This window comes from Monopterus albus, unplaced genomic scaffold, assembly GCF_001952655.1.
Source record: "Monopterus albus unplaced genomic scaffold, M_albus_1.0 scaffold105.1, whole genome shotgun sequence".
In the NCBI taxonomy this organism is placed as follows: Eukaryota; Metazoa; Chordata; class Actinopteri; order Synbranchiformes; family Synbranchidae; genus Monopterus; species Monopterus albus.
This window is the reverse complement of record NW_018127985.1, coordinates 1,491,584-1,504,566: the sequence shown is the minus strand read 5'-3', so window position 1 is coordinate 1,504,566 and position 12,983 is coordinate 1,491,584. Positions and strand designations below refer to the sequence as shown.

The following is a 12,983-nucleotide window of genomic DNA, read 5'->3' as shown; positions in this document are numbered from 1 at the left end:
AACAAATCACTCCAGGGTGGAGGTGTTAATGGGAAACACAAAATGACCATCATCATCTTTATCCTCATCATTGTCATCACCATCATCATTAGCTCCATCCCTCCCTCACTGCATTTGACTTAATGTGCTGATGCTGATCTCTAGTGCTCAGCTGGGACCCACCCCAGGGAGAAACGCTGTTTAGACAGACACTCCTCGTGAGAGGATGAATGTGCGTCACCTTGGGCCTGCTTCTCTTTTTCCAGCACCTCCCAGCTTCTTTTCTTTTCTTCCCTCTCCCCCATCCCATCCACATTTTAATATCAATCTCAGTGGACTCCATTAGTGCAGCACTTCTTTGAGAGTCTTAATTTGTTTTGTCAAAAGCTTTGTTTATCCCAGATTAATATCTCAATAAACAGAGGTGCACTGTACTATGGTAAATGGTAGTGATTATACAGTAGAATGTCTGTGGCCCACGCTGTTGGACGGAGTCTTACACAATGGGAGTTTCTCAACCATTCAAAGCCCTCCAAACCTCTGATTACAATAATAACACCGTGAGTGCTAATTTACTGCAGTGAACTCACAGTCAGTCTCTTTCCCACTGTCTTTCTGTCTCTGCAAATGTTTTAGTATAATTCCCATTCCATGCTACTGGCAAGCCTAATGTCTGCATGCAACAGCTGTTAAGTTGGAAGTTGTTTAAAAGGTTTAACATATCTTTGATGCAGTACTGTCTCACCCCTGCAGCTTAGTGTCAGTGAATAGTGAGCTGTGGCATTGTTCAGTCTATCATTAGACAGCAGAGGTCCCAGCAAGCCTGCCGTAAGTTCACCTGCAGTTGACTCTTTCACACGCAGCTTTTCTTTTTTTAATTGCTATTTCCAGTGATTTGTGTGGCCCATGTCACAACAGGAAGGCACTTGTGTGTGTGTGTGTGGACGTGTTTTTCCTGCTATGTGGGGACTTCTTCCTGACTCCATACCAACTCATCAGGACCCATTTCACGATGGGGACCTAAATTGAGGTCCCCATGGGCAGGAAATTGAATTTTAGGGTGACAACATGGTTTAGGGTTAGGATGAGGTTAGGGTTAGGTTAAGGTTAGGGTTAGTCTACAGGAAATGCATGTAAGTCAATGTAAAGTCCCCATGGACTACGAAACATAAACTGTGTGTGTGTGTGTGTGTGTTGCGGCAAAGGAGCATAGAGTCATTATACTGTATCTACAAAGACTGGCCAAGAGGGGACATGGCAGGGTCAACAAATGTCACAAATTCATAGCCATAGGCAGTAAGAGGGTGAGGGTGGCTGGTTCAGGCAACTGCAGTGAGGCTGTGCAGGGCTGGATCTTGAGATAAGGGGACGAGTGTCATGCTTTGTTTCGGTTTGCTCTCTGTTGGTCATTTGCAGTCCAGAGGTTATCACTTTATGGTTTAAACTGATCAAGCTGGCTTGTCAGATCTCAAGTTCATCTGCCTTTAGAGAAAGAACGTTTGGTCTAATGAATGCTTCTTTCAGAAAAAAAGAAAATTAATCTATTGCCAGATCAGTCAATTACATTTTGCTAACAAATACAGCACGATTTTCTCATAGATATTTTTAAAAAGCAAATGTAAACAATAATAAAGGAGTACTATTTTGTTACTGATCTCCTGTTACCTCTCTACTACAGTACTTAGAACACGTAGGGGTATGGCATAAACCCGGGATGGTGTTTTTTGTCTTTTGTTTTGGTTATATATGGAGGAGTAGTGCCAGCAGTTCAGACTGGCGGCCATGTTTGATAAACAGGGTGAGACCAGAGAGTAGGATGGGGCTCTCCATGCTAAAAATATGAGGCCCATTCTACATACACTCTCCAAGGTCTAAAACCAAAACATATCCGTTCACACTGAGATTTATATACAGTATATATATATAATACTTTCTCTGTGATTAGTTTGTTTTATACACTGAAGTGGAGAATGATATCATCTGCTGACATAATAACATCTGTCCACATACAGCAGGAGCAGGCAGAATCTCTTATTTGTAGGCGTGAGTTTAGCCCCTTCCTTCTCCTCTACTGGCTGCACTGTCTCTGTGGAAAAACCAACTCCACTACAGTTTGTGTCTGTGATCAGATGTAGAATAGCCGGCTATACATGGTGTGAAATGAATCTTCTGAGTATCAGCTAGGGGCTGTATTAATGAGCTGGTCAGTATTGGACATCCCCAGAGTGATTCACTTTAAGGGACTATATTACTGGGTGCTTGTGGTTTTACATAGCAGGATGTAGGTGTCGGTAGAAACAATAGTCTGACTTTGTGCCATGTAGGCTTCTACATATAGCACCATTTACAGAGCTCTCTGTGATTTTTCTATGGAACAGATAACTTATCCTGTATCACTTAGACATTTGTAAACTGAGGTAAAAAACCAGGGTTTTGTTGCTATTTTCTGTTTATACTGAGGATTGATGTCATTTGTTTTTTTTCTCACTTTCATTGCTTTGACAGCTGTCTAGATCCAAAGGGGATGATTTTCTGTGAGTGTTTACATCATCACAGGTCAGATCAACCTTGTATCAGCACATATAAATAAAAAAAACTACTGAAACTACTTCTTTGGAACATCTTGATGGACCTCAGTTCTGGTTTGAGTTTGTGTGCTAATGTACAGCATAATTGCAGCTGTGCTTGCGCATGTGCCAGTGTTATAAAAGCAGCACACAGAAATGATTATTAATCATTTGCTGTACCATAAATTTCAATAGATCTACAGTACCTCATGATTCAAACTGGAAATGAAAAGACATCTTTAAGCACAAATACAATAGTTATGTTTTATTCATGGGCTGTCTGGCAGGTTATGACAGCATTGTGCTGCTCGCCATGGGAAGCTTGGGACTGAAGCCAAGCAACCCAGCCCCTTCCTGAGTCAGCTCCCCTTTGAACCACACACTGTACAGTATGCATATGCTGATTTGACCTGGTGGCTGGGAGGGTGATTCTGTCAAACACTGGTCTGCACCCAAAGCATACTATGCAAAGTGGTAAAAGAGATGCAGGAAAAAAGCAAACTGTGTGTTTGGACAGGGATTAGCCTTACACACCAGGGAGTAGGACAGGACTGGTTCCATACTGGAGAAAACAAGACTTTGTTTCACTACAGTAAACCTGAGCCAGTATTATGAAGACCAGCTGCAATAATGCTCTCAACCATCTCATATATACAGTACAGTATGCGTGTGTCCGTGCAGACCTGGGGCATACTGGCTCAGCTGGATTCATCTTTGCAAATCATCAGTCAAGGTTAATTAATCATACAGAATGGTGTGATCCCTAATGTAATCTTTTAATAACTGCAGTGTGGGTATACCTGAATGACTTCTGAGTGCAACACGGTTTGCTTGCAGCTGTCTTTTAAGCCACAGTATAGCACACAACATTAAGTGACCTTTAGTACACTCCAGAGTAAGCATAAACACTGTGATCAGCTAGAGATCAGTTATGGGTAACACGTCTAACTATGTGGTTCATATAGCTTCCCTTAAGCCTTCTTACCCCCCACGTGGCGTGATCAGTGTTAAGATCCCACTGAGTTTTGTTTCCTCGACTGCTCACAATTCTGTGGAGTATGATTGGTAGCTAATTAGCCAATATCTAATTACTATGTGCATCAGAGCACAGAAAATGAATCTATAATTACAGCCTTCATGCAACTTTGCCTCTCCTATGTACCTGTATTTTCTAGTCATACTGTATGCTATAGATATACAGTGACGTGTGATGACCCACCACCAACACATCCAACCGTCTGCCCGGGCTCTGCCTCACTCATGCCCCTTCAGTGAGACTCCCTGAGAGAGGAGGCTCTGAAGACTTGCTCATTCAATCACAGTTTTTTCAGTCACACGTTCACACGCTGGCACACCAAACAAGAGCCACAAAGCCTCTAACCCCTTGACACACTCCTTTTTTGGCACTCAGTCCATCTGTTAGGGATTTGAAGGCCAATGCACATTTTGGGAACCTTAAAATTGAATCACACATTGACAAACCAAGACTCAGACTAACTCTCAGCAGATCCCAAGAGATAGAAAAACAGAAGCATAAAATTCAGCCTGTACCTGTGTGTGTCTAAGTGTACAGTAACTGTAATTACTGTACTACCATATTTTAAGGCCCAGGATATACAAATCTTTTAAGTATTATAACATGAAGTACATAACACTTAAATTACTAAGAGATGTATAATGTACGTACTGCCCCTTTAATGATTGCGTATAAATCAGAACACTATGCTAAAACAACTCAGTGATCAAACCAAACACTTACACTAATTGGACAGTAGAATCACACAGTAGCTAATTAGAACTACTAAAACGGGGCCTTGAATTATTGCAACAAAAGCATTTTAGGCCCACCCACAGAAGTGGGTGAAAAGTAGGATATATACTGTGTAGGTGTTAGTGCACTTAGGAATAATGAAGCTATTAAAATTTAGAATATCCATCAATAACATTTGCATTTCTCAACAAATGTGATAAAAGGTGTGGTTATGTTGCCTTTGTTCCTCAGGCTTGTAGCACTCATGACTGCCTCTTTGTGGTATAAAGCTGATACTGGTGCTGCGTTGTTGTTTAGATAGTTTGGAAACCAAAGTAGAAATGACCAGGCAGTAAAATCCAGGGTGCAGTAAACAATATATTTCAAAACATTTTTAAATATATATATCTATTATTACTACTATATATGAACGGATCGGTTCAAAAGCAATTGCAATGCAAGTGAATACATTAGCAAAAAAAAAAAAAATCACAGAAATAGCCTTGAAATCATAAATGCAGACAAAAAAGTAAAATGATTCACATTATAAGAATGATCATGTTGCTGGATTATGCAGCGATAAGCAAATTACATGAAAAAATGTTTTCTATTATGCTTCATTTCATTAAAACAATTCATTTTAGTCAGGTAGAATAGTATATATAATACTTTACATGATATATATCTGTTTTATTTATATAGATTTATTAATAATATAGATTGTACCCTGTCTGTTACAATAAAGTTAATTTGTCTCACAGCCATGTATGCGGTCCATTTTCTGCCATGTTTTTGGTCCACCCATCCTTTGGTTCAGCCGAGCATTTAATAGTCTCAGTGATGTCATTAATAAAAATGATGATAATAAACCAGTTTTCAATTTAGAGCAACCAATACTTTCTATTTCTGTAAGATGATGCAATTATCTGGCAAAGCTAATAACTAATGTTCATTTAAATCTAATTAAATAAATTTGATTTGATCCATCTTTCCCACTGATATACTGTGAATTCCTGCACACAATGATGATAAACAATGATGCTATGTTTGGTTCCAAAGGAGCAGTCAGTAAATGTACCCGCATACCCTGACAGTGAGAACTTTATGTTGTATATATATAATATATGAAACATTATTATTATTATTATTATTACTATTTTATATACTATTTATATTTATGTAATCCACCGTTCTTCATATTGGGTGTTGACTCCACGTCAGTGTCCTACAGAAAACAAAACAAGCAAAAAGCTATTTGCCAAATCCAACAACAACAGCGTAGAAAGCACATTTTAACTGAAATAAATAAAACCAAGCATCTACAGGAAGCTCCAGACTTACAGGTATAATAAAGCACCTGCTGGCATGGTCAAAACCGTCCTTGTTCACCAAAGCTACGGCTTCATCTGTCACGTCAGAATCTTGGATGGGAGCTCTGGAGACAGAAACAACAAGGAAAGTCTGGTCAGACTGAAGTTTGGATCGGACCTTAGGATTTGTGATGGAGCTGGGGAAAAGTTCATAAAATTACTCCTGACAAACATCAGCAAGAGCCCAGATGTTTAGAGAGGTTTAGAGGAGACAGGAAATTGAAAAGCAACAGCAACGTTTTCTTTGGGGACAGTTATGAATGCTGAGTGAGAGCAACAGGTATCTCACGGCTGATTCATCAGCAGCGGGGATTTAGTCTCAGGATGTTCAGAGCCACGGTCACGGTACGTCCATGTACGTCCACTGTACATGTCCCTGCTGCTGGAGAAGAATCCACAGTCATTATCGGTTATTTTCTTTTTTGGTTTTTGGTTTTCGGTCTTGCAACTGTGACAGATTTATAATGACATTTGATTTGATCAAAACAAAGTATAGTATGTATAGTCCTCTGACTGACAGTTTGGTTTTTGTTTACACTTTAACTCCAGTATTTAGGAAGCAGACAGAAGCTAACATAAGCTCGTGGTGGCTGTAAAATAATTACATTTGATGCGGTACCAGTGTGTAATAAGTATGACATACTGCTGCAACCCCTAATAAGTGATTAACCTCATGGAGTTGAGGCAGGCAGAGAAAACATGAATGTACACATTCTCAAAAAGAAATATTCTCACTTCATTTGCTCTAACATTTAAAACAGACCATGTATTCAATGTAAAAATGTCAAGCTTGACAATTTCTTCAATTTTATTATAGTATAACATCTGCTATAACTTTATAACTGGTTAGACTTACCTCACAACACCTTTCACAGTGTCTCCTGCCTTGTTGTATGTTATTCCTCCTGGATCATCTGTCAAGTACCTGAAACAGAAATATAGAGTATACAGCAATAAGAATTGATACTAAACATAATGACAATCCACCCAGTACCAAAATCTTGCCTCTTTATGTCCAGATAATCAAAGGCTGTGCAGACATCAAGGGCACTCGTGTCTCCACTGCAAAGCAAACAAGAAATCTTCTGAGAAATCTCATTCACTGTCTACCCGCTTAAAGGGAAACTTCACCTAAATCTTCAAAGGAAAACAGACTAGAGATGCAAGTAAACAATGAGCATGCTCACTTTTCAGTTGGCTGGATTCCCTCACTGGCCAAGTTGCAGCCCAGACTATTGGTCTGAGGAGTCTTGCTGTCAGCCTTAGGATCAATACTATGGAGACAAACGTAGCTCTTACCAGATTAGAGTCTAGACGTCCAATGCTATTTGATGTTTTTTGACAAAAAGGCTAACAAGAGGTCAGTGTGAATAAAGGTGCTTTATTGTTAAAGTGGCTGCCTAACCTGGGAACATGCACAGTTTCCAGGATGTCATCTTGTTCATTTTCAGCACCTGGATGTGGATCAGTGGCAGGGGACATTTCATCCAGGCTGTAATAACAAAGAATAAACAGACAATTTTAATTCTTCAGAGAACAGCAGAGGACACATTTAGCTTCACTGATTTGACCTTAAATAGCTTCTGAGTGTGATATCGTTGGTGGAGACGTAATAGCATATAAACAAACTTACATTCAGCATTTCTGAAAATGTCCAGTTAAAATGAGTTTTGATCTATAAACTGCCAGAATTTTCATCTTTTAATAATTCAGTGGTTCAGTATATGACCTGTTAATATGCACATGCACTGAAGAGGATTTAACAAAGTGTAAGTTAATAACAGAAGGGTAGTTATGTGGGCTTAAATGATCAGAGTCCATATGAAAAGTAAGAGTGACCTGAGTTCTGTTCTCTCCCCCGTCTCAGCCTCGGAAACCCCCTGTCTGAGAAAACAGCAAGGCCACATGTGTCTTAGAAACCCAGAAACTGTAGCTGCTCTGTGTTGTTTCCTGTCACAAGAAACCAGCAACAGACAATCATTTCTGAATCCAAGCAAGACACTGTATAAGTAAATAAATTCACAGTTGATTGTTATTGCAAACATAATATAACTCACTTCCAACACATGTAACGTATCCCAATGATGATCCCAGGGATCCCAACGAACAGTAACACACCACATGATATACCAACTGGACAACAGAAAAAATGCAAACATGTTATCATCATTAAATTCATATAAAGTTTTACAGCAATATTGACAACAAAAATGCTGTGACACATAGCAATAACTCCCAGATGCCCCATAGAATAAACATCCACTCACTGATGATGCCATGTGATGTTGGTAAATCACTGGGATCCTTCGTCTTCTCTGTTTTAAAGATGTCAGATAATTCTTATTATTATGAAATGATCAGAGATGTAAAAGAGTACTGTAAATCAGTTCTTTATAACATCACACTGACTTACCAATAATCTTAAAATCCACACAAAGGTCTTTTGGAGTGGAGCCCTTGTAAGAAAAAACTTAATTACTATATTGTGAGAATAGAGCACATACAGTTTATGGACATATAAAAACCCATCATTAATCCATTTGCATCTATACTCCACAACATGGTAAAACCAAAATGTATAAATAAAATATGAGAATGTGCACTTTAGCCATTTGTAATGCTTTTTGTTACACATCTGAAATTGTGGAGTACAGAAGCAAATGGACAAAAGATGGGTCTTTGGCCAAATATTATGGAGGGCACTGTATTTTACGTTTACAATATAATGAGTTAATGTGGCTTTTAATTGATATAAGTAGGTATTAAAATAAAGAAGAACTTACATCTGGAATTGTGCATTTTACTTTTAGGGCTTCGCACTCTCTCGTAACAACTGAATGATTGTCCATTCTTATCACTTCAGATGAATGTTTAGTAGACTGATTCGAAGAATAAACAGCAATCACGGTCTGTTAGGAAATAATAAAAGGTTATTTTGACCTCAGCAAGAACAAATAAACATATAAACAAAAACATAGATGTGAGTTATTTTGAAACTCAGTATGAAACTTTCTCTTCTTTGTTGCTTGATTTTCTTTTCAGACACAGTAAATGATCTATAAGCATCTTTCAACATTATTTTGTTAAAACAACAACAACATTGTACTGTAGCAGAGGTTCAATGTAAATCAGCATACCACATTTTTAGTCACAGTAATGTAATTTGCACCAGAACACTGATGTGAGAAGCCGAAGCCCTGAGGAGATGTCATTCGAATGCTGTTGCAGGAGATATTTTTCTGCACACATTCTGTGAGACAACAAGTTGAACAAAAACTTTCAGTTAGCTCAGGATGACCGGAAGCAAAAGCTAAAGCTAAATACAAAAAAACAGCAGCGAAATGCATAAATGCATAAATGTATGATCAAAGCTGAAATCTCTTACCTAGTGTTTTGTGGACACAGAGTGAGGTTATCAAAGTAATTAGACACAAACTAAAGGTCATTTTGTTGAAGGAAAGTAGAGACGTGCTTAACGTTTCCTTGAGAATGTTGGAAAGGAAGTGAGAGCGTACGTGCTACAGTATAATTCTGTAATACGTCATGCTTTGTGTACTTTTGTATATTAAACACCAGGGGAGGCCCTTGTCCTACAGGTCAGAAACACTTTGAACAGACCTGTGCCAGTGGGGTTTATTTCACTGTAGATTAAATTAAAATAAACACAATAAAGCATGCATCTTACACACTTTACAGTACTGGCTATGGATCCAACATATTGTTATAAAATAATAATAACAATTTGATAACCACATTGTGCAATCTGTTGTGAATTCTGTATTGTGACAAGATGTTAATACCACTCAGGTGGATGCATTTGTGTTTACTCAAGCTCACATGTGCGTTGCATATATCCTCCTGTTATCTGTAGAGATGGGATATGGATGTAGGATGGCAGCCCTGCTGACACCGGATAACCAGTAGAGAACAAAGGCCTCTGTCATATCCCGTCCTCATCCACACACAAGATAAAGCAGAGGCCGCCATGGTGCAGCAGATTTCATTTACACTGCATCTTCTCTGGTCCACTGAGAAAACACAAACCATAGTCTGTATCACTCAGCATGGGCCCCTCTATCTACTCCCCTTCCTCCATCCCTCTCCAGCTTTCCTTTGCCCTTCCCTCTTTCTCTTCCATAGTCCACCAGTAGTTGAGCAAAAATGTGCTTCCAAAACACACTCTCAGGTTTCCACCTTAAACATAATTATTGCATTGGCTTAGATGTGGGATGGATACACTCTCATTGTAGCCAAACAAATTTACTCATTAGCCAATTTGGTCTGATAAACAAGGTTAACTTTGCATTATTGTTGATCACTTCATCACTCCTTGGCTAGATTCTTAATGGATAAAGATGACAGCATCACAACAAACATGAATTAGAGAGTAAATGGACTTGGCCCAGCTCTGCCTTGGGGGACGTTATACAGAAGTGGACTTGTCCAATCATCTGATCCATTTTCCGTAGATATCAGGTGACAGTGTGAGAATTTAATAGTCTACCATTTCTCTCCATATCCACAGAGCCCCTGCATAAACAGAGAAGAGCAGCAGTGACGTAGAACGGGCTGAAAACACACACAAAGCCAAAACATGCATGTCCCACAGACCACGCTCCCACAGCTCTCTACTTCTGTGGTCTAAATGAAGATGTAAATTACAAACAGACTTTTAGGGTAAATAATTACAATTCTGATGATTCTGAGTCCTTTTCCCATTTGTCTCAGCTGTGTCCTTCTGGCTCTGTGTCCTTCTGGCTCTCGTCACCTCTCACTGCCACCCACTCACTCATTCTCTTTCCATATGAATGAGGGTAGCACTCAAAGAGTTTGAAAGGCACTAGTATTCCGAAGAATTTTTATGAACACAAGAAGGACAGGGCTAAACGAACCCCCATAAAATCTGTACAGTTCACTATTATTGTCACAAGTTTAAAACTAAAGTGGGTGAACCATTCACAGCGTGTGAGCCCTGAAGTCAGAGCTGAGGCAAAGCGACAGCCCGAGAATCCTGAGTAGCTGTGAAACAATAGTGCTGGTTGCTCAGTACCCTACTTGGCTTGCGTCCGCTTAGCTCCACAGTGGTTTCAAAATACACCCAGCGGAAAGTCGACCACAACCAAAACAGTACATACGGGCCAGGAGTGACTCCTCTTAAGAAAACAGTATCATATTCACACCCAGAGAGTGAGAATTTTGACTTTATAGATTTCGCCAATTTTCCAGTTTTATTCTTAACGTATGAAGTGATTGAACCATGGCTACAAAAAGCACCAAGTCACGAGGGGTGCTCTCAAGTAAAATAGTAATAAGCATAATCCCTCATTATAAGTGCAAGACCAAAGGACAGGTACATTTAAAGAACACAAACTGTGTCTGGACCATTACAGACACTTGGGTCTGTCCAGTTGGATCAATATGAAGCCTGAAACTCCCACTGGCACAAGCTGGATTCCACAATCTACACACTGCTAGTACAGGAAACACATTAACACTCACCCCAACATATTTACTCACATATAGAGAAATATGTAATCACATTAATCTGTGTTTCACGCACCTTCTCCACAGTGTACTGGTATGTCAGTGCGCTCTGTAATCTATAAACATTCAGTCATTGTGGTTACATTATGGCACTTACATAGCAAAAACATGAACAGCTAATAAAAGTAAATTAGCTGCTTTAGAAGAATAGTGGGAGTGGAGGTGTCATGGGAGCATATGAATAAATGATGTCACTGGGTCTCACACAATACACCTACACCTTCTCCACATATACAGCCCCTTCTATAGTCAGTCAACTCTCACTTTCACTTCAAAAACCACAGCTCCCCTTGGTGGAGCATGGCTACCCTGGGTACAGCAACCTGATCCTGCTGAGAAAGTTGTATAAAAGGAAGCCAAAAAAAATAAATTAAAAAACCTGCCCTCTTCCACAGAGCCAAACATGCAAGATCTGAAAGGTGTTTGTTGACAAACCGGTCCATGCCTAGGGGCCTATCAGCTTTTAAAAGGTTGGTGAGGCTGTGTTGTGCACATTAGATTATAACACAGAGACAGCCATGTCAAAGCAGCATACGATGTGATGCACAGCAGTTTTTGTTCATGTGCTGCTGAGGCCCATGTTACGCAATATCGCAGAGAAACTTGGACAGGCTCTATTAATCTGTTTTCCAGCACAATCTCGTGAGAGGGATTTCTGTCAGAAAACAAACCTCTCTGTTTGAAGCATGGCCTCCAGTTAAACTTGTTCAACTTCTGCCTTTCTCTGTGTATTTCAGTCTCCTCCTTACCTTCTTTTCTCTGCCACTTTCCCACTTGATCCCCATTTGTATCCTCTGTCATCTCTTTCTTCCCCTCTTTGCTCCTCACTCTCCTTCGCCATCATTTTTCCCCTCTGTTTCTTTTCTTTAGTCTTTTTATTTCCTTCCCCCTTGTGATTCGCTGCTGGCGTAACTCTCAGTATTTGGTGGGGCGAACCCAGGGTGAGTGTCTCTTGTTACAGCACTCCAGGGCCTCTGATAAAGTCCTGTATTGTGAAGGATAATTCCTCAGAAACAATAGGGTTTTTTTGCTGTGCCCTGTTTTATTTATGTGGCCTCACACGTAAATATACGTACATGCAGCACGTACACACACGCATACTGTACAATACAGCTCAGCTTACACACACCACCATTTTTTCTGACACACAAACAAGTACATGTACAAGCACTGGCATGCACTGCACACTAAGCGAACTCATGAGAAAGTATGTAAGAAATTCAAATCACATTACCCATTAGGTTAATTTTGTTTAGGAGCCATGTGCTGCTTCCTGCCATTCACATCCATGGCTGTCTCTCACCTAAAGCCATGAGTGACATGACAGGAGTTTTAGGGGACAGGGACTTTGAGTGGGGAGTCGATGCAGCACTGTAAATTGTCAGTTAGGTCTGTATGTCTATCACTGTCATGTTTTGTTAAGGCAGCCCTTCTATAGCTGTTCACACTTGACTGAACCCTATTGTTAAATAAACAAAGCCTTGTGTTGGGTTGTGCTGCGGATCAGTGAAGCTATCAGGCGCTCACTTGAAAATCTGAACAAAGGAGAAAACAGCAGCACACTACAAGAAATGTACATTTTATTACACTTAAAAACTTTTATTAAAGCATTGAAAAAATGTGCCAGCGGTCCATTTTCACAGCAGACATTTTTACATGTAATAGCATGAAAATCATTGACATTAGTAACATAACAGCGGCTAGGTCCGTGGCTCTGGTGCTTTCAGGGGGCACCCAATTTAACAGGAGGTGTCATTAAAGTTGTTCATTCCA

The 12,983-nt window shown here is 39.8% G+C and overlaps 1 protein-coding gene across 4 annotated transcripts; it reads right to left on the bottom strand.

The window, feature by feature from the left end:
- Positions 1–4,825: 4,825 nt before the first annotated feature.
- LOC109965848 (uncharacterized) lies at positions 4,826–12,089 on the bottom strand. Of its 4 annotated transcripts, none has more exons than XM_020610206.1 (15): positions 11,960–12,089; positions 9,052–9,694; positions 8,804–8,916; positions 8,450–8,575; positions 8,080–8,122; positions 7,934–7,981; positions 7,724–7,799; positions 7,506–7,616; positions 7,072–7,158; positions 6,854–6,940; positions 6,672–6,728; positions 6,523–6,591; positions 5,956–6,048; positions 5,638–5,731; positions 4,826–5,521 (listed from the first exon to the last, which is right to left on the bottom strand). In XM_020610206.1, the coding sequence occupies exons 2-15, from the start codon at positions 9,110–9,112 to the stop codon at positions 5,462–5,464; spliced, it is 1,125 nt and encodes a 374-aa protein (XP_020465862.1). In that variant the 5' UTR covers positions 9,113–9,694; positions 11,960–12,089; the 3' UTR covers positions 4,826–5,461. The 4 variants fall into 4 exon arrangements, with proteins under 4 accessions (XP_020465862.1, XP_020465861.1, XP_020465863.1 ...); XM_020610205.1 differs by lacking the exon at positions 11,960–12,089 and adding an exon at positions 10,356–11,106 and having other exon boundaries at positions 9,052–10,196; XM_020610207.1 differs by lacking the exon at positions 11,960–12,089 and having other exon boundaries at positions 5,956–6,045; positions 9,052–11,107.
- Between the last annotated feature and the right edge of the window lie 894 nt (positions 12,090–12,983).